We start from the raw sequence: 21,912 nt of genomic DNA, 5'->3' as shown, positions 1-21,912 counted from the left end.
CAGGCCTCATTGTTTTTACAGGGGATCAATGATTACTTTAGACAGAGATTGAGCTCTAAGCATATTTAATTGCTTCCTGACATGACACTACATAACTGTGGAGAGTATTTGTTACCTTTTAGATTTTTTTTTTTTTTTTTTTTTTTGTAAGGTTCAGATCCGCCAGAGGACTACATTGTTGAATGTCTAACTTACCCACAACCTGAGGAAGTGTAGCAGCTTCCAAATCCAACATTATGGTCCCTTTCTCTATACAGGTCCGCAGCTCAAACAGACTGTGTAAGGTCAACGTGGCGACATGAGGCTTACTCCACCTTTCACCTCCCTCTTCAACCTTCTCTTCAAACTTGATCCATCTATGTTAGGAACACAAACAAGAGATCACAAGGCTACAGGGATCTATTTCCTTCTGGGTTAAACTTTGTTTCTCAAAGTTGTGAAACATGGTCAAGTTTAAGTACATTAAGATATCTGAAGTTTGTTCCGGTAAAATCTCTGATATCACATCATTAGTATATTGTGAATATTATTTCATCTTTCGCCATTATGTCATTTTTCATTTCCGCAAATCAAAGCACATAGTTGTCATGTAGTACACCACTTAACTGAACATCATTCATCCAGACTGGAGGAGCATCCAACATTTCCACCAGAATCCACTCCCCTTTATCCGCCTATTGTACAAACTTTCACCAAGAAAGCATGAACAGTGCCAATGTAAATTCAGACTCCCCTTATTCAGCGGGGGTTCCCATGGACTTTATTTCCTTTAAAAAGGCATTTTAGGTGAAAAGGAAGACAGCGTTCATTGAATTATATAAAAACGTTCTGTTTTTTTTAAGAAGTCTCACATGTTTGTAGCTAACACTGGCCATGGGAATCTTTTTTTGTTTTGCTTTTTGTTTGTTTTTTCCCCCCTCAGAGCAACATGGATCTCTGTGGACAGGTGAACAACAGAAAGCTTTCAGTACTGTAATACTTCTGAATAACAGATTCATTAACTCGGATGCACTGCTGTCTTGTAGGATACAACCTATTGAAATATTAACAATAATAAAAGGCAGTTAAATAATATTCAATCTAGTTATAAACGATTGTAAGAATGCATGCAAAAAAAAGGATTCAAAAAGTTATTTTTCACGTAACACTTAAAATGAAATCTCTACAGTGCTGAATTTGAACAGGAGTAAAACAATTCATTTTTTTATTTGAAAATAAATCATTTATGAGGTAGCTCATCTTAAGAAAAAGTATTTCAAATTAATTTTGAAATTGTATACTTTAAAACTATCCATGAAAGTAATTATAATTAAATGGGGGAAACGTGTGCCTTACATTGATGTGTTACAGTTCAAACACAAGTCAACGTTGTTTCCAGCACGCTACAGGGTCCTTATTTATGAGATTTTCCCTTGTTTGATACACATTTTGATAACGAAGAGCAACTGCAAACCACCACTGGAGACTCCACCTCTAACTCGCTGCTCATTTTAATAAAATAGATAGTATTTAATCTTTGACTTTGTGATCCTGGTTTGGAGGGCAAGATAATTGTCTTGATCGTGACTATACTGTATATGTGGCATATTGAATGCACACTTCACAAATGCATGCAAATACAGATCACTTAGCATAAAAACACAAACAGAAGACTGTAGGCGCTGTTGTTATTCAAATCTTAGTTCAGTTCCGTAACATAGTGATGTAGCCTAACCATACTTGACATGTTGAACACTGCTAGGGTTAAATCAATAGTAAGTTATCCACCAGTTTCAGATCTAGACAGTTGGGCTGTTGATTATTATGCCCCAGAGATCTCATTAAAGTTCAGAGTCACCAATATCAAAACAACATCTCTATTAATGGCATTGATTAGTGCATATAACATTCCCAGAGCTGTGAAGATTACACTAGTAACAGATCAGGTAGAAGTGGACAAAAGCCAACATTTCTACAGAATTATCCCAATACCAATATCATGGTTACTTACAAGTGTATCTGTGAATTAAACTATGTCCTAATTTTCTCAAAGCCAAGACATTTACCAAGACACTGTTTGTTTACTCAACCGAATATTCTGCTGAATGAACAGTTTCATAACTGCTAAGCACAGTGTTTTTTTTAGACTGTATTATATTTTACCTGCAGTGGAGTGTTGTATAATGTGTGTTAGTATAAGGATTTTGTTTAGTTCATGCTTCAGCCCGGAACAGTAAATATTTGAGGTATGCTTCACACATACTTCCAAAATAAACTGTTCATGTCCCATCCATGTGTTCTGGTTGGCAGTGGTGATACTACATTATATTGGCCAGCCCTTGCTAACGCTGTGTGCCTGTAGGTAGTCAACTAAATATCAGCGGGAATATATAACGGTTTGGGTTGCCTGGTGGTACTACAGTGAAGTCTACTTACAAATGAATAGTCTAGGATTGTGAATCAATCTAGGATATTAAATCAATTAAAAGCACTTGCATTGCTTTACACATAATCCTTTCTAGATAATGAACGGCTTTCACTTTTTTTCCTGCACAGCAACACAGAACAGCAACAGCACATAAGGTCTTCAACCAAGAATTTCACAAAGATGGCTTCTTCAGACAGTTATAATAGTTTGCTGCTATACAGGTTTAAACTGCAGCCCTGATTTTACAGCATTGAAACTGCCTCACCTCAGCGGTTCATTGAAATTGGAGCTTTTAGCTATTAGCTATTAGTATTGTTTCTTGTTACCGTGCTGTCTCCTTCCATTCCATTTCTTGTCCATCTACAGCCAACAGTTCATCCAGTTCTGTAAAGAGCTGAGGGGGAGCCGGGCTGTCATCCTCCTCCCCCAGCATGAAGCGAATCCTCTCAGCTGCAGGGGAGACTAGGAAAGAAAAGATACTGCGGTTTACTGCCTGGGAAATGATGAACGAGGTTCGGCTTTTCATCTTTCCCTCTTCAGCACTGTCGTTCGTTTCCTTGCAGGATGGCAGCTTTGTCTTTGACATGTCTTTAAATATGGCAATTACAGTTAAGTCAGTGCAATGAAGGGCATTTGAAAATTAAGCTTTGAGACCCAGTAGTTCAGAGGAACTTGCTACTAGTTAGATGCCCAAGAAGAGTTTAAACCAATCTGTCCCAGGTAAAGAAATACGGATCAAATCCACCCACTTTTAGTGCCCTCCTACATCACAGGGAATCCACTTCTTTATTGGACTTCAGTCTAGCTTGGCTCTATGCCTTTAAACCCCTCATTAACAATTAGAAAATGTTTAAACAAAACTGTGTCTATTCTTTACAAGAGGGCTTTACCCTTCATTCCTTTGTTTCCTAATTTGAATATTTAGTTACGCATCACTGTACATGAAAAACAGAGTTCAATACTGTTGATAAAACTTTCTCACTCTAACCTGTTCATATACAGAATTAATAACGTATTATTTAGAACTGGCCCTACATGGCAGTTTTGCATGCATATGTTGCAGACCCTCTCCGGAACATTTTCATCCTTTTTATTTTTTTATTTTGGTATATAGTTGGGTGAGCCAAGGTTATTACTCTGATCTGATGCCACTGCATAAAATACCAAGGGACCATTCATGGTCCCGGAAGAACTAAACCCATGATCCAAGATGGTATTGGCACCGGTAGGGAAAGCTTACATCACTTTTTGGAACACAATACATTTTATTAAAAAAAGAGGTCATCATCAGACAGCATTGCCATGCACTGCTGTGAGGGTATTATATGAATCTGTGAAACAGCCTCAGACGCAGCGGTTTGCAAGAGGAACATCCTGCCGAAATCTGGGTTGTGCAATACTGGTTTATCGCACAGCATATTCTTGAACACTATTGCTGTCACATGTAATCTTGGTAAGTGACAAGCCATTTTACCTGTTGCTAGGATATGAGCATTTCAACAGCCATAACAACTTTAAGAAATAAGGTTTTACGTAAAAATACATTTTTTATGAATCTATTTTATAACAGTGCTAAAATTAGGCCTATGTCCCTCCCACGCTCACATGACCAAATCCAAGACGGCCGCCACATAGTAGAAAAAACTCATTTTTAGCCAGGCAGCCATCCCTGGAAAAACTGGAATGTTGAAGGATTAACATTTTGGACTTATTTTACACTATCTAATATATTTTCCCCAAAAAATAAATAAATAATATATATATATATATATATATATATATATATATATATATATATATATATATATATATATATACTGAGCATCAAAAGAAACCTATCACATATATTTGAGCATCAAAAGAAACTTATCACTTATATTTGGATAAAATTCACAAGATGTGATCGAAAAGTGACAAACTCTGTTTTAGAGCAGATGCAGTGACTTGCTATTGTGCTGATTAACAAGTGGCATCATGAAGATGCTGCAAAATGATCTGTCGATCTTGGGCAGGTGTTGTGACTCTTGGTCTCCCAGTTCATGGCCTGTCATTGACAGAGTGTGTCTGGTTATACTGTCTCACCAGGTGTGAAATTGCTGGCTGTGAGCACCCAAGACGGCGAGCCACAGTACACTGCCCTAGTCCAGCCTCCAACATGCCGATTGCACGAAGGCGCTGCTCTTGACAGATGTGGCATATTGGTTTTTTTCTGTGATTTTCTTTATTGCTTTTATTCAAGTTTGCAATTCAACAGCTGAAATCACTCCATATCCAGTGTCCAATCAACTGTCTCACAAATTAGGTGATTAAGTGCATCTGCTTCAGTCACAGTCACTCAAGCGTGTCGTGGTCAAGGATGAATGATCGCGTGATTAAAAAGAAACCAAAAACATTTTGTCAATGTCCATTTATATACCATTTATAAATGTGTTATAATAGTGATAAGTTTCTTTTGATGCTCGGTATTTTTGATTTGTACCCAGTACCTATCTAATGACCTGTATCAGGTTTTAAGAGGACACCCAGGAACCCCAATGTGTAATACTCATTTTGTTTTGATGGAGGTTGGTGGTATTTATCATCTTTCTATGTAGAAAATCTGAAACTGATTTCTTGAAATAATGAAATATAATAATATTAATAAATGGATTAAGTCTATTGAAATAATGTCACTGTTATGAAATAATAATAATAATAATAATAATAATAATAATAATAATAATAATAATAATAATAATAATAATATCCTGGCAAGATAACACTTTATAAAACCGAAAGTGACTGTAGTAATTTTGTTTCTCGATCTGAACTGCTTGTCTCTATCCTGTCAGTTAGATTGGAAAAAAACGCCTGTGAAAAACTCCTTTCAGCATGTCTTCCTTTTTTATTGGTAAAGTTTTACTTAATAAATAGTAAATCATGACTAAATATATAACTGATAAGATTAAAGTTGACCTGATGTGTATTGCCTCTTTTTCACCACTGCCTTGTTTCCTTGTGTTGGTGGAGGGATGACTGTTCAGCAATTTAAAAAAAAAAAGTTTCCCTAATCTGGGATTAACGGTAAGTTTTAAAACTACTGATTGACTGATTTATTTTTTAATATAACCTTTGGAACGACTTCACATCGAGATGTTCTCTTTTTTCAATGGCCAAATAAGAATACAAAAATGTACTCAACAAGTGTTATTGCTGTGCTTTTGGGAAATGTGTTTTCAAACCAAATAATCATTTTAAACAGGACAGTTAGAAACATATACAGAATGTGCTCCGCAGCGCTGATTAGATCAGCACGTACTAGTTATAGCAAAGGTACGCAACCAAACTTTCATCACAGGCCGCATATCCAGAAAACTAATCTAACCTGTTTATAGAGGGCCGCACATTACTAAAGAATAACCTATGAGTTTAACTCTTAGCTGCAATATACATAGGCATCCTGCCTCTTAATTTTTTAATTCGACACCACGCTTTACTCGCCACTTATTACCAATACCGAAGGGATGAAAAACATTAAAAAGACTAGTGGATGACTCGACACTGTCGTTTCACGTGACTGATCTACTTGACACTCTTGTTTCACGAGTTAACTGAGGTTGACTATTTGCTTAAGAGGTTTTTATTTTAGCCAACGAGTTGTTCAGTTGTAACAGGCAGCAATGCCCTAGCAAAAGTCACAGGGCAGCCACGTCAGCTCCCTAGCAACAAGCCTCCTATGTTGGGAATGGGTTCTTTCAATGCAGCAGGTTTGTGCATTTCAGAAAGGAGAGTAAGACTCATGAAATGAATTAGAGACTTAAGTTTATGAGAACCAATTACCCTCTGCAGTACAAATTAAAATGTTGTGCTGCTTTTTATGCAAAAAATGAGAAAAAGAAAGTCAACAAAGAAAAACAAAACAAAAAAATTACGATATACTGTATTCATAAGTGAAATGGAATACACGGGCCACAGTCAGACAATGAACAGGCCGCATGCATGCCCCGGAGTTATAGGGTTAAAGCCACAAATGCCCTCTGCCAGTGCTCCGTCCACTGGATCATATTTGGTGCATCCTTCCGGGTGAGGTCCGTCAAGGGAGAGGCTTGACACTCCATGCAACCCAAAAGGGAAATGTGGTGAATTGGTACAACCCGAAAGGAGTCAAAAACATTGTATTTTCACAAGACTCTTTGGTCCAGTGTATTTGCCAGTACCCCTTAAATCCTGCGCCGTCATCAAGCGAGCAGTACCTAGTCGATCCAGAAACACATCTATTCGGGGCATCGGGTATGACCTTCCTTCCTTCCTGGTCAATGCATACTTGAGTTGATCCATCCGGCTTGTTTACTAAAATGACTGTGCTGTACCATGCACTCTGGGACTGCTATTACTCCCAGTTTGAGTATCTGCTCAAATTCCTCTTTGGCCACCTTCCTTTTTGCTTCCGGAAGGTGGTAGGGCCTCTGACAAACTTGTGCCACAGGCTCCGTATCAATATAGTGGTTGGCTACGTGTGTTAGCCCCGGAATGGGAGAAAACCCATCAGAAAAAACGCTGTTAGAGCTTGGACTTGACATCTCTGTCCTTTACCAGGGCTGGCAGACCAGGACCCAGGTCTGTGATGTTGCTCGCTGGTACAATTAACAAACTCTCCCTCGCCTGCCAGGGCTTCAGGAGGTTCACATGGAAAATGTACTTCTCTCTCCTACGCTCTGACTGGCAAACCTCGTAGGTATTAGCCAGGCCGACAATACACAACATAGTATAAAAACAGACATACAAAAATGTACAAATAAACTGTTCCTACTATAAAGGAGATCCACTGACACAACTCCTGTACATGTACATTTGTTGGGATCTGTCCCTGTCACAGCATCCACAAAACAAAAACATCTACGTAACCTGTAGCAGCCAGCTTGACCCTAGTTAGTCCAACTAAATAACAAATGGAAAAAGAAAATAAATTCCTTTGTATTTTCCATTTGCTTGTGAATGCACCAAATTGTTGGGGTACATTTTAAACAGGTATTCTACATTTTTAAACAAAACTTTATTTATTCTTTACAAGAGGGCTTAGCCTTTTGTTCCTCTGTCTCTTAGTCTGAATATTTAGTTAGGCATCGCTGCATTGTTGTTTTAAAAATGAAACTTTCCCACTTCAATATGTGCAAAACCAAATAAATGATTTGTCACAGGTCTTTAATATTTTAACCAACTTATTCTATTCACACTGGCTAAAAAAAACACACATATACACAATTAATAACTTATTATTTAGAACTGGCCAGAAATGGCAGTTTTTCATGCATAAGTTGCAGACCCTGTACGGGACATTTTCAGCCTTTGAGTTTTTTTCTCTGGCCAGCCCAGTTTACCGCTCTGATCTGATGTCACTACATGACGTACCACAGGATCATCCCTGTCCCTGGAAGAAGTAAACTCAGGATGCACACCGGTATTGGCACTGGTAGGCATCACAATAGTATTTTTTTTAAAAAGAGGTCATCTTCAGACAGCATTGCCATGCACTTGCTGTGAGGGTATTTAAAATACTACCAAAAAAGTAAAACATCTAAAAGCACACAACCTGAAGTAGCCAACTTGACCCTAGTTTTCACTGTGATTGCATCATGTTGGTGGTGTATATTTTAAACAGGTAAGTTCAGAAGATGATCCGGCGACTAAAACCCATAAAATATCATTCTACACTGGACCGCTGTTTCTTTTTTATTTTTATAAATAGTCCCTTTATTAGTTCAAATAGTCCCTTATTAGAGGATCACGAATGTCTCAATCCAATGAAGGAATTTTCCAGGTCAAAGCTGTTGCTTGATTGGGCAGGGGTGTTCTGTAAGTATAGATCATGTCCTTAGAGCAGGTTATGTAGAAGGTCACTGGCAGATTAAAGAAGGTTGCATGACATGCACTCACAAGACCAAGACCCCCGCACGTCACTTTTAGGTTGTTCTCTCATTGTTCTTATTTTACTCTTATTAAATCCTTGGGATCTTCTAAAAATGACAAGACACACTTTTGGGATCAATCAGCTGCAAAGGATGAGCACCGATGGGCTGAATAGCTATCTACTTTTCTTATGTTGTTACATTAGCATTTTACAATTTTTACTCTCTCGTCATTACCCTTTGTCCTCAAGGTTAAACTCATCATTTTACCGTCTCTGCCAATGTGCTCATGATGACAGCCATAAATAAATGTTGTTAAACATAACATGTTATGACACTGTGCAAAAAAAATGGAGTATGATCTCTTAAAGACACTATCTTCTTGTTTTGATCTCGCTGGGAAATTTAAATCTTGACAGATGTCGCAGCAAATCAGCTTGAAGGCAATTAAAATGACAGATGTGCAAGAAAACGTCAATGGCTTATCTGAGGATTATTTTCCAGCAATCTGCTTGGGAAAACACGTCATCAATATAGCCTTTCTAACTTTGTAAAAAGTCTTTACCAAGAGAAAATCACAGGAGAAGCACGTTTGTAAGGCAATCTAGTCTAATCAAAGTTAGTACAGCAAAGAGTGTGCAAAATCATACTCTAAACATACACACACACAAAATTACATTATCCCTTTTTCTAGCTCCTTCAGGATAGATTCCATTCAGTCTTGCCCCATAAGACCTTTTACTCAACGTCATGGAGCCTGAAGAGTAATGTGACCCGGAGACCTCTGGTACCACCCGCAGCAGCTCAGCCTTTTAAGGCTCTTTGTCATTGACTCTTGCTATATTTATGTTGGCATTCACAAGGCTTTTCAGTCATGCAGGTCTTGTTTGTAGATCATTATGTGTATTTTTCCTCTTTTAAATACAAGTGATGTAGTGACCTATATCACGTTTTAAAAACTGTTTCACAACGGCGTTCCTATTTGAAAATCACGCTGCAAATCAAAATGGTTTCAATTCTGATATAGGATTTAATTAATTAGATACCTAGTAATCCGCTTTTTATTCAAAACAAGTCTGAAATAAGATGAAATCAGCAAATAGGCAGGAGATGTAATTCCATGATGAAAGGGTTGCTTTTATCCTTCGGGACTCTGCTTCTCCAAAAGGTGAACTTTTTTTAATATAAAATCATTATGAGGATAAATAAATGTACATGCAAAATAGATTTTTCAGAATGACATCCAATTAAAAGAAAACTTAATAATTAACCTGCTAGTGATTAGATGAACTTAAGCCACACACACACCCACACACACACACACACAGACACAGACACAGACCAATTATTAAAACCGTGGCCCCAAGAAAAGATTTGCTATCCTGCTTCACTATCACCTGTTCCACAGTGTATTGATGACACTGGGACACATTCAAACAATAATGAATACCACTGCCATATATACACACCAATACAGAGACAAGAGAGCAGATGTATTACCAAAAAAAACACACATTAGGTGGATAATTAAATGTAAATGCCAAATTGATTTTAGATAATGACACCCAATTAAAAGAAAACTGAAAAGTAAACATGGCGCACACACGCAAAACACAAATATCCTGGTGTATTAAAAACATATGCTAGAGTTACATGTTGTTGATGTGTATCAGTGTATAGATAAAAACAGCATTCATACTTAAAAATACAAACATGTTTAATCCACAAAGGATCATAAAATGATTTGTTGGCATAAGGCCCATGATATACAATACAGAGGTTTTCAGTGTATAGTACTGTACATGGCTACAGAAGAGCTTTTGGTGGCTTAACATTTGTAACTTTTTAAGGATGTGCTGTAATCAAAGATTTAAAGAGAAAATGGGAAAGATATTTCAAATGTATGCAAAAGCTGTCCAAGGATCAATCAATTTACTCAGGTATTTTGAGACTTATTTTGTTAACTTATTTTGTGTTCTTAGCTGAAGACTTAGCTGCACTCAACTTAAAATTTGACCTAATATATAAATCCCACAGTCGACTTTTTAAGAAAGTTCCTGTGACGGGGTACCCCCGCCCCGGGGTGTATTTTACTCGCAGCACTGTTGCTGGCCTGCGTCTGTGGATGCGCTGTATCCCACTGCTAACACCAAGTGTCACACAGTGGCTTGTGTGGATGACGTCAGACCCGGAAGAAATAACCAACAACAAAGGCCAGTACTGTGGTGTGAGACGCAAATGTGTTTGTTTCTTTATTAATCAAAAATAAAGGGTTTACACAAAACAGGAACAAACACTGAACTCCAAAACAAAACGGCACAGTGGCCAAAACAGACAAACAAAACAAACAGACACGGAAAAAACAAGTATGGTGCTGGTGTTAAACCAGCACACAGCAATTGTTATGATTTTTTTAAGCTTTCCTTTGCTTTACCTCCTGACCCTCGTTACACCTCCGAACACACTAACCCCTTTCTCACCTGTGATCACCTTATTTATACACCTGTGGCTGGAGCCTTAATTAATCATTTAATCATTTATTCAATTCACAGCTCCAGCCACATTCCCACGTATTTTTACAGGGAGATTTTAACTGCCTCCCTGTCACCACTATTCCACACACACACACAAACCCACATCCCCATGCTCACATACCAATATACATTAACTCCCCCATGATACATAACCCAGACTATACAAAATAAACCAAAAATACACCCAAGGGCGGGGGTGCCCCGTCACAGTCCCTAAATTATTTTTTGTTTTATTTTAAAAACATGTCATGTAAAACTTGAAAGATTTAATATTTATGATCTTGACATTAAACAATGCAAAGCTGTTCATATCATATTATAAACCAGATGTTGCACAATGCGTGGCATATAGACAGCTATTCATAGATACAGCTAAACACCATGCAACCAACAACTGCATTCCTGAAGGATGGTTCACTCTGTCTCAGAACATTTCAATCATTTGTGGATACAGTATTTTATAATGATTTTTTCCCCCAAAAGCATGTCCAAGCAAGCTTTTATGAAGTCTGCTCCTGTCTTAGCAGAACATGAAATATACTCCCGACATATACAATGCAATACAATTCACATTTCTATAGCTCATGTGTTTAAATACCTCTTTGTTTCTTTTTCAGAACCAATGGTCAGTCGCTTTCTGAATACTAAAAACAATTCTATTGTAGCCTTATTTCATTTACTGAGATGGATGGGTTTTGAAGATGCAAAGTGTGTCCAGAATAGTTTAATTATGCTGAATGGTGAGGTATGAAACACTTTGTTGTTTGGTAAATGCTGCACCACTATGCTTGTTGCATGTTAAATATATTTGAAACAGACTGGCTTTATTAGGCATACTTAATACTGTAGTATCAAAGACTTTGATCATTAGAGAGGATTATATTGGAATTAAAAAGGATTATTAGATGTGATTTCTTCAATTCCACAAAAATATAACTTGTATGTGAGTGCTTAGTTGTACTAAATCCTAATGATCTTCTAATGAGTGTATAAGAAGCCACAAGGAATATGCCAAGTGGCCCAGAAAAGGATTCTCTTAGCATTTTTGTGGTCGAGGTTTATTACTTATTACTTGAACACATGATTTAATAATAAACTTTAATGACAGTGCAAAAGTCATACCAGGAAAATACCATCATGTGCATGAACTGAAGTTCAAAGCAGGGTCTTGGAAAATAGAAACAGAGCCACCCACTTATATTAACTTAAAGAGTAAGTAGTGTGGTTCCAAAGAATATAACGTTGCAGGGCCCCACGTGCTGCTCCAGCTGTTTAAATAACGTACAATGTTATTTTTCTTTTCATTGTTAACATCCTGACAGCTTTTTACACTGACAACTTTAAAGTGTTTCAAAGCTCTTTTCGAAATGTCCGCTCTAGTGCACTGATAGTGTAAGGATTATTACCCACATTGTCAAAAAGGTAACACAGCAAAACTAAACCTTTTGCTAAAAACAAATGCATCCCAAGAAGTGAAAAGCTGATATGGAATTTAAAAAGTTGTTGCGTCAATCTGTTAAATTACATTGTGTAGACCTAATAAAAAAATAAATAATTATGCTAAACTGACTAAAAAGGCTAATGCAATCGTATTGAAAGGAAATAAAATGTTATTTGAGGTCCCGAACCAGTGTGAAGCTGCAAAACAAGCGAAGGGAAACTGCAGACGTATCTGGAAGTGTTTTTTTTTTGGTCTGATTACTTTAAATCAGCATACTGATTGAATTCAAGTGTAAGGGCCTTGCGATAGTCATATGTATTATAGCAACAGGTTATAATAAACCATCGAGGAGGCTGTGTGGTCCATTGGTTAAAGAAAAGGGGGTCCCCGGTTCAAATCCCACCTCAGCCACTGACTCATTGTGTGACCCTGAGCAAGTCACTTAACCTCCTTGTGCTCCATCTTTTGGGTGAGACGTAACTGAAAGTGACTCTGCAGCTGATGCATAGTTCACACACCCTAGTCTCTGTAAGTCGCCTTGGATAAAGGCGCCTGCTAAATAAACAAATAATAATAATAATAATCATACTAAATGAGAACTTTGTGTATGTTTTTTAGGGGGCTTTCGACAGTTGTATAATACATTGGTATGAGTGATGCAATTACACTGAATTTAACTTATTTATCATAGTTTAAAAAACAAAACATGTGTAATTATGGTATGTTCCGTTACCTTGGCTGCACAAATCCAGTTTGTTTTTTCTGTTTTAAACTTTAATTTTGGTTTTACCGAAAACCAACGGGACATGAAAAACAGCTGTAAGAGTGGATAAAAAAAACGAACTGATCGTAACTGACTTGATCTATCGAAATGTACCCTGGGTCAGGTCAGACACGGCATTACAGCTCTCAGCATGGCCTCCACCAATCAAACGAGTGTGCCTCAAACTAGTGCTTGATTATCTTGTGAGAATTCAGACATATCAGGCAGCCCATATGGTGAGAAAGGAAGGAGATCATCACCAGGTCTCGCCTCATCATTAATCACCCACATTGAATAATAAATCATCTAAAAGTATTTCAACCATCTGATCTCGCTTACATGTTCTCTCTCGCTATGGCACTCTTGTTGCTACCTTATGTAGGTCTGACAAATGTCGTAACAAAGGAATGTCGTAAACAACTCGCAGCACGAAACAAGGCTTGAAACCAGGGTACATTTCAAACATGCAAAGGTACCAAACAATAGCTTTGTTTAAACTTTGATACATTTCAATTGTACCCCGGTCGACAAAGACTCAATCTGCCATTTTTTGGAGTACAAGTTTTTTAATTTAGGTCACCCGTCAAGTGCAAAAAAAAGTAGTTTAAATATGAAATCTGATAGATGTTATTCACACATTTGCTACTAACCATCTGAATGATAAGTCAAACACATTTCAAACTATTGGTCTACTTTTCAATGTACTGTTGAAAGGCTACTCTTATGTAAGAGCACACAAAATAGAATGCCCATGGGAAACAACAAGTATAGAGAATGCTGCAGGGATAAACAGCATTGCGCCATGTTGCAACACAAGACCTATTTATTTTGGTTTTCTGTAGTATTTGGAGCACAACTCGAGGCCAGGATCCAGTGCCACAATGTAGTATTGAAACACTGCCTAGTACATTCCTTCGACTGTGGTATCAAGAAACCATCTGATCCCCAACTCTTGCAGTTGCTAGGGAGAAAGGGGTGCAATGTGGGCAAGTAACAGAGAGAAATTGCAGGAAAAGGAAAGATATAAATGAAAATGGCACAGTTCAAGTGAAATTGAAAGGGATGTGTACTGCAGCCAAGAATCATGCCCGTACAAAGAACACTTTGTCTGTAGCGTTAAACACATGGGAAACTAAAAGAGCATTAGCTGCCAAAAGCAGCGTAGCTCTGCTGTCATTATTAGCTGCATTAGTGGTCTCATAGTTTCAGCACATTTTTCTATCACTTCTTAATATCGAAATCTCCTAATGTTTTAATGACTTGACTTTGATGACTTGAAAAGGATTACATGGTATTTTTTATTCTTTTGCAAGACTAAAATCCTCTTTAGCAATTCATGCATGCCGGGATATTCCAACACAGAATATTAAATCCAAGAGATATGACTTAACACCCTACATACACTTTCACCTGTCCAAATGAACTGCATTTACTTCTAATTCTATATATCTAATGTTGTACAGAAAAAACTCTTGGACCAGTTTGCCTTCTTGTATATACCGATAACTGTAACGAGAGGAATTTCTCAACAACTTGGTGATCCATAATCATTCTTTTAAAATGAGCCCATTCCTCCTCATTGACATTGTGCTTCATAAACAGAGTTTCAAGAGGAGGGTAGCCCATAGCATCCAGGCTGGGGGTGACTGCTCACTTTTCATTGATACAACGTGTGTACAAATAACCCCCTGTCCATCCAATTCGGAACATTAGGAGAAAGTGTTTCATAATGAAAACAAGTGTGAAAGTTATAACCTCCATGACGCTGTCATGGACTGCAGATAAAATACTTCTAGAATGCCACAGATTTGAGAATGTCCTTGTGTACATACTGTACAAGGAACATCAACAACTCCCCAGTAATGTTGTTGAAGCTGACACCCTGGGATCCTTCAAGAAGCTGCTTGATGAGATTCTGGGATCAATAAGCTACTAACAACCAAACGAGCAAGATGGGCCGAATGGCCTCCTTTCGTTTGTAAACTTTCTTATGTTCTTATACAAGGAGGAAATTATAACAGGTGTTGGTATGTACTAACAAGAAGGTGAAACACATATTAAAATAATAGCAAACTTAGTTTCATTAATCACTTCCAGGAACTACTTGATTTGTCCTTGCCTATCTTACATACATTTTAATCATTTATTCTATTTTAAATGAGTCGTAACATTCCACATATGTTTTAGAAGGGATGGGATTCTAACCCCAGCCCTGACATATTTAACAAACACTTTTTACAAAACCCCAAAAAGGAAATACACTATTTACGTGTGCAGGGCCTCAGCCCTGCTCCACCTACAATGCAGTGTCAGTACACTGCCCTACCACTATGAATGTGGCAGATTTAAAATAGAACTACCACCCAAGCATCAAAGAAAAGTTTAAAAGTGAAACGATTTCACTTGCATGCATACTCTAAAATCAGTTTCATCTGTAAAATGTAGCCTCCACTAGAAGGAGCTTTACTATACTCAGCCATACACAGCCCAGAAAGCGTACATCCTTTCTGTAAATAGCTTCAACATTTTTTAAAACCTGCTTTCTTTCTAGACATACACACAATTGCTCCAATGATATAAAATCTTCTTTAAAAAATAGGAAACTGTATTCAATTGTATTTAATATTGAGCAAATAGATTATATGAACTGTTACAAAAAAGTTTTAATTCAGTAAAAGATGACTTAAGACAAGAAAAATTAACAATGTAAAATGTGGTCTTGTTATTCTGTTCAATGGAAAAGGAGCTTCAAGGTTGGTGGCAATAAATATTTTATAAAGAAATCTCTGATCCTCTGTGTCCTGCTGGTTTAATCGCAAGGACCATAATCACAGCAATGGGAACGATAATGAGAAGTCCATGACCTATCCACATGCAGCGTAGGCCAATTAATATCTAATCCTGAACATGCACCTTCACCGCAGTCTGTTACCATGTGAGTCGAGGGCTGTGATGTAATGATTGATGAAATATGGGAGTCTTTTTCCATGTATGTTTGATGTATGTTTGAATAACCGGTTGCAAAATTGAATATTGCCTCAATCTATTTACTCTAAAACCTGTTTTGACTGGGATTTACACTGAACATAAAATAACATTCAAAGAAAGAAAGTATTAATGGAGCTTCTCCCACCCATACCCCACCTCTCATTCAAGATATTTACATCCTGCTGATTGAGTATTTGTTATAGATTACCAAGATTGAATGGGTTTCAAGAAAGCAGGCCACAGATAGCATAGTTAAAATGGCAGGTATATTATTTTTTGTAGCAGGAGTAGTATTATCTGTATTTTGTATTTTATCTTGCTCTTAATCGTATTAATACTTGTACTGTTATTCTTGAAATGTATTTTTGTTTACGACTGTAAGTTGCCCTGGATAAGGGCGTCTGCTAAGAAATAAATAATAATAATAATAATAATAATAATAATAATTACCAGGGATTATAGAACATGGTACAGTAAAAGTATATATAGTATAGTGTACATTAAATGTATTCATGAAACACACACACACACACTATGCTTTACAGTAACTCCTTTCCCATTACAAAATGTTTCACCAGGACCAAAAATATTTTTGTAAATGTTTTACATCAGAATAAGACAGCCAGGTTGTGGTGAATATGAGTTAAACTACTGCAATGCAGGGAAGTCCACTAGAGGGCTTCAGGCTGAGTGTGGCCTGAAGAGCTACAGTAATTGGTTTGGCCAGGAGCTTGTTTGTGAAGGGGTGTTGAGGGGTGTACAGGTGTGACAGTAAGTAGCTGACTTATGAGCACTTCATATTGCACATTGTTATTCATTAGATGAGGGTGGTCTATAGCATCCGGGCTGGGGGTGACTGTTCACTTAAATGTTAAAGTCTGACTCTTATGTGTTTCGAAGCTCTTTTTCTAGCAGGCCGAGGGCCAGCCTTGAAGTGTGCAAGTTCTCCAGAATGCCATTCTTTTGGCAGAATAACCCCACAGCACATATAAAAGCCGGGCCTTGTGTCGTCGCTTAAATTGACCGGTTTATTGCTGGATCTCTAATAGGTCTGCCAGATCAGGAATAAAAGAGCCAAGAAAGAAAATGGAGAAGGAAACCATGGAAATAGACAGTATCATCAAACAGCCCTTTATTATTGTTTTTCATTAACATTTTCACATCTCTTAAAAAGCCTTACAGACTTACTCATCAGCTGCAAAATACTCATAATAATAATAATCCCTAAAAATCAGTACTACTACAATCCATTGCATCAAAAAAGTGTGAAAATAATGATTCTAATTATGATTATTTTCCTTTAGGGATGTAGTGTTCTGTTTTGTTTTTACACAGAGATATTTTTAACTTTCCATTGTTTTGGCAAACCCGGATTGCTGGTATTCAACAATTATTTAATACAACAAACATCCTGTGTAAAACTGGACCTTAACAATCTGTAGCTACATAATATGGTATGTTGCTAATTTATTAGAATTTATTAAAAAAACATTTTGTTTCTTTATGTATACCACTAATACAAAATGAATGGAATACATAATAAAAAGTAACTGAAAAAACAAACAGCTTCATCAAACCTCTCATTAGAAACAAGTACATATTGAGACACAAAGCAGATTTATTTTAAGAATTAGGGTAGCTTAGCTAATTCTAACCTCTGGCTGGAGACGCTAACAGTTCTAGAAAGGATTAACGTGGGTTATCTTTTAAATTAAGGAGGTTGCCCCGTGTCTGCGGGAGACAAACAGCCCGTGTAGTGAACGCCTTCCACCTTCAGAACTGAAAGAACAGCTGATTTCCCCACTTGCATTCCCATAGAAACTGACAACAGTGAATTGTTAGCTGTGCTTCTGCCAGTGAGTGTACAAGACAAAATGCTCTCATTTACAATCAGCAATGCTGAAACTGAGGGAAGCAGGGAGAACCGTTATTTGCTTATTTTGTTTTGTGTTTACTTGTAGTAGTCAGATAGTGACATGTTTGGATTCCTTATAATTTTTTAACTAAAAAAAAGGGGGCATCTGTAATACTAATGAAGCAGAACAGACAAAACGAGAGGTATGTGTTGATGATGGCTTAATTTATAAAGGAGCAAAGTTTCACTTTAAAACTCTCATCACTTGTTTGCATCTAATAAAATTGATATTCAACATATTGCATCTACGAACAGCCTGTGGTATTACATTATACTGAAGTAATAAAGCAAAGTACAGTTTGTACATAGAAAAGCACTTACGATATTAACAAGACACTTGAGAGTTTAAGTAGCGAGTTCTATGAAAGGAGTTCAAAATCTTCAAGAAGAATGTGTAGGCATATTTCTGATGCTGCATTGTTTACTCTCCCGGAAATGATGAATAAAACATGACGGCCTACTTGTTGGACCAGGTTCCTAAATGTAAATGTAGGCAATCAGAAGCCAGTGTGTGCGACTGCTGTCCCCTTAGTAAATGATATGATGCATCTCAAGGGTTTTATCCTGGAGAGTTAAATAAATAAATACAGACATTATTTATATACAGGAATTCAAACAAAGACCTTAATGCACCAAGGCTAATAATCATCGCTCTGTGCTTGCAAATCTCTTTAAAGCATTCCTGTCTGTAGAACAAGATAACACCAGGGAAGGTCGAATATTAAGAATTTAAACCAGTGGTGAGCATGTGGCCCTCCAAGAGCCCTCCTGCAGCCTCCTCCAGGGATGCTTAATTAGGTAAAGCCAGGAAGCAAAGCCCAAGGCCATGTATGCTCTGAATGGGAAGAGTCATTTACTTGTTAGAAATGACACCTTCATTGGGAGTGTATCAAAACTCATTAAGGGCGATGGTAAGTTTGCTCTGTCCTCTCTCAAATGTTGATGGACCAAGAGAGATCCATGGGTATGCGAAATTTTAGAAGTCTGCCAATATGCTGTACAGTGGTCTCCAACCCTGGTCCTGGAGAGCCCCTATCCAGCAGGTTTTATAGGTGCCTTTACATCATCAGTGGCTAAAGATCTGGAACACCTGTTAATCTTGACTAATTGGTTCAATGAAGTAACAGAGATTGGTTGAAACAAAAACCAGCAGCCACAGTAGCTCTCCAGGACCAGGGTTGGAGACCCCTGCTGTACATGAATCCAAAAAGCAAGATTAAATCACTGGTTTAAAAATGCTGTGGGAAAAAAAAATTAAATCAGATAAATAGCAAACTTGCTATCAGTATTTAATGCATAGTGGCTAGATATTATCTGACTAAAGAAAGTCCTGTGACTTGTCTGAAGCCTCATCCTCTCCCCAAGATAAGATCCATATAGATTTGCAGCAGATCTAACAGATACAGTAAATGTCTATAGATCAACTGTGAAACTACAGATTAAGATGCATTTTAATAAAGCAGAACATAAAGCCAATGTCCCAGATGCCCAATTGTATGTATGCCATGATTCATTACTGGTGTTCAGCATCAAGATTGTTTCAGTAATCGAAGAGGTTTCTTACAGAAGATGTTTCTTTTGTAGTTCTGCGGTTATCACAACATATTAAGGCAATGTTACATAATTGAATGCTGTTTATAAAATGATTATAACACAGCAGATAAATACAATTCATGTACCTGTCAAATGTCATAGCTTTTGACATTATGCAGTGAAGTCAAAGACTTTTAAGATACAGTAAGATTACAGACAGTTTTGTTTGCAGTTAGTGGTTTTATGAAGTTTTAAAGTTAGAAAACTACAAGATTTGGAAATCTGTAGATTTATATTATCTTAACACCGAGTTTCAGTTTTTCATTTTAAAAAGACAGAGTTATTATTATTATTAATTTCTTAGCAGACGCCCTTATCCAGGGCGACTTACAATTGTTACAAGATATCACATTATTTTTACATACAATTACCCATTTATACAGTTGGTTTTTTTTTTTTTTTTTTTACTGGAGCAATCTAGGTAAAGTACCTTGCTCAAGGGTACAACAGCAGTGTCCCCACCGGGGATTGAACCCACGACCCTCCGGTCAAGAGTCCAGAGCCCTAACCACTACTCCACACTGCTGCCCTAGATTTGATAGATTTACAACATTATGCTGACTATCGTTCTCTTATTCCATCTTATTTCTACACCCCTTTCCAAATGTAGTACCTTATAGCTTATGCAAAAAAAAAAAAAATGAAAACATGTTGAAACCATTTAATATAAACCAAGTGCTAAAAAGAAGTTTGTTTTAACATTGACATGTCAAAATCTATTGAAATAGCATTTGCTCATCCAAAGAATCTCCCTGTTATTGGCCCTCCTTCACTCTCCCGTACACACACACACACACACACACAACAATTTATATTTTTTCAGATCAAATCTTATTTAACTCTCTCTTGACCATGATAGTCTGGGATGGTCCTTTAGGAACTCAGGTTGTGTTGCAATATAACACGCACCCTTTTACAAATATTGAGATCCATTCTATACCTTATATTTGAGGTTTGCAGTATACTTGGGTTATTGTAGTCTATATCCTGTCATATATTTGACATGTTAATACACAAGAGGTGTACTTTACACAAAAGGTGTGTTGGCTGCTTTCTTTTATACAAAACAAACAACTTGTTTCCAATTTCTATTAATTCAAAATCAGTACTGAAGAAGACCAATAGAAAAAACTGACACATAAAATTGGGGCCTTACATTAATCTTTCTCTATAGTCGTAACCTCCCTTTCTCATATAGCAGGACATGCAATACTGAAATTTTAATTTCTCAGTTACATAAAATGCCATGACTCAATAAAAGCAGCCTCAAACTTGCTCAGCAACAAACCCGCCCACAGCCATTGGCTAATAACCATGCACAATGCCAAGCATCAAGACATCCAGAACCATTTGTATGGTTATTATTTGCACTTTGAGTTTCATTCATATCTGTCTAAATACTCTCATCAACCAGCAGAAAAGACACAGCTATCTGTTTTGACTGAGTGGAGTCAGCAACCCCTTTAGTGGAAGGCTGCCCAGCACGGATAGCCAAGGGCCCTTTTCAATGAGTGAAAAAAAAAGAAACGTGTCTCCCCCTGTTCAGTCATAAAAGGTTCCAGGCTTTATTGGGAGCGACACATATTTTGCAGTACTTACTGAGTGGTCTGAGGATGCTATTGCTGGTCTCATCATTTTCCACATCCGACTTGTCAGAGGCATTTTCCGTCACTTTCTCTCTCTCTCCTCTATCCTTGTGTCCCACTCTCCTCCTGTGGCGTCTTCGTCTCCTGTAGCTTTTGGGCACATGCACACCAATGTAGATGGTGTGGTGTCCTGCAGAAAAGGTGTGGACAGATTAGAATGAACCATTCTAGCTGAACAGTCTTATTACTGTATTCACACCTGTATGAAAAAAAACAAAGATACAAGTTGGCATCAGTTAGTGACTAGGCATCCTTTGTTAGATTCATTTTAAAATACTGTACTTCTGTGGGACACAAAAAGTCTTTTCGGAATTTCTCTCAGCTCTTCTTACAAAGTGCTTACATTGTGTATATGTGATGCATCTATTTTGGGTATATTGGGCATGGGTTTGTAACGATTCAGCAACAATGAGCTAACTTGCAGAGCTGGTGCGGAAAAAAATTAAGATGGTATTGCTTTTAATTAGTTATTGGATTTCTCTAATGTGTTGCATTTCCCAGCATTTTAAATCTATATAGATACATATGAACCAACCTGGAGAACAGGATTCACATACACAAAACATATCACACAGAATGGAGGCTCAAATTATGTCTAAAAGAATAGAAAGCAATGGTTACAGAATAGCTTGCACTGGCTCTTAATAATACAATTTAGCAGCCCTGTGGCAGTCAGAAGCTTTAATCGTGTGGCTTTCATCCATGTCAAAGGAAATAAGTATACTGTAGAATAATTGCAT

At 37.3% G+C, this 21,912-nt stretch overlaps 1 protein-coding gene across 9 annotated transcripts in view; it reads right to left on the bottom strand.

Moving 5' to 3' along the window:
• Positions 1-21,912, bottom strand: part of LOC117973232 (electrogenic sodium bicarbonate cotransporter 1) — a 91,337-nt gene that overhangs the window by 58,244 nt on the left and 11,181 nt on the right. For all 9 annotated transcript variants that reach the window (XM_058989869.1, XM_058989871.1, XM_058989879.1 and 6 more), the window contains exons 3-5: positions 21,126-21,302; positions 2,734-2,869; positions 196-356 (exon numbers count right to left, since the gene is read on the bottom strand). In XM_058989869.1, the coding sequence (XP_058845852.1) occupies positions 196-356; positions 2,734-2,869; positions 21,126-21,302 (474 nt within the window). The remainder of the gene's footprint in view (positions 1-195; positions 357-2,733; positions 2,870-21,125; positions 21,303-21,912) is intronic.

Source organism: Acipenser ruthenus, chromosome 2, assembly GCF_902713425.1.
Source record: "Acipenser ruthenus chromosome 2, fAciRut3.2 maternal haplotype, whole genome shotgun sequence".
In the NCBI taxonomy this organism is placed as follows: domain Eukaryota; kingdom Metazoa; phylum Chordata; class Actinopteri; order Acipenseriformes; family Acipenseridae; genus Acipenser; species Acipenser ruthenus.
This window is presented reverse-complemented; position numbering and strand designations above follow the sequence as displayed.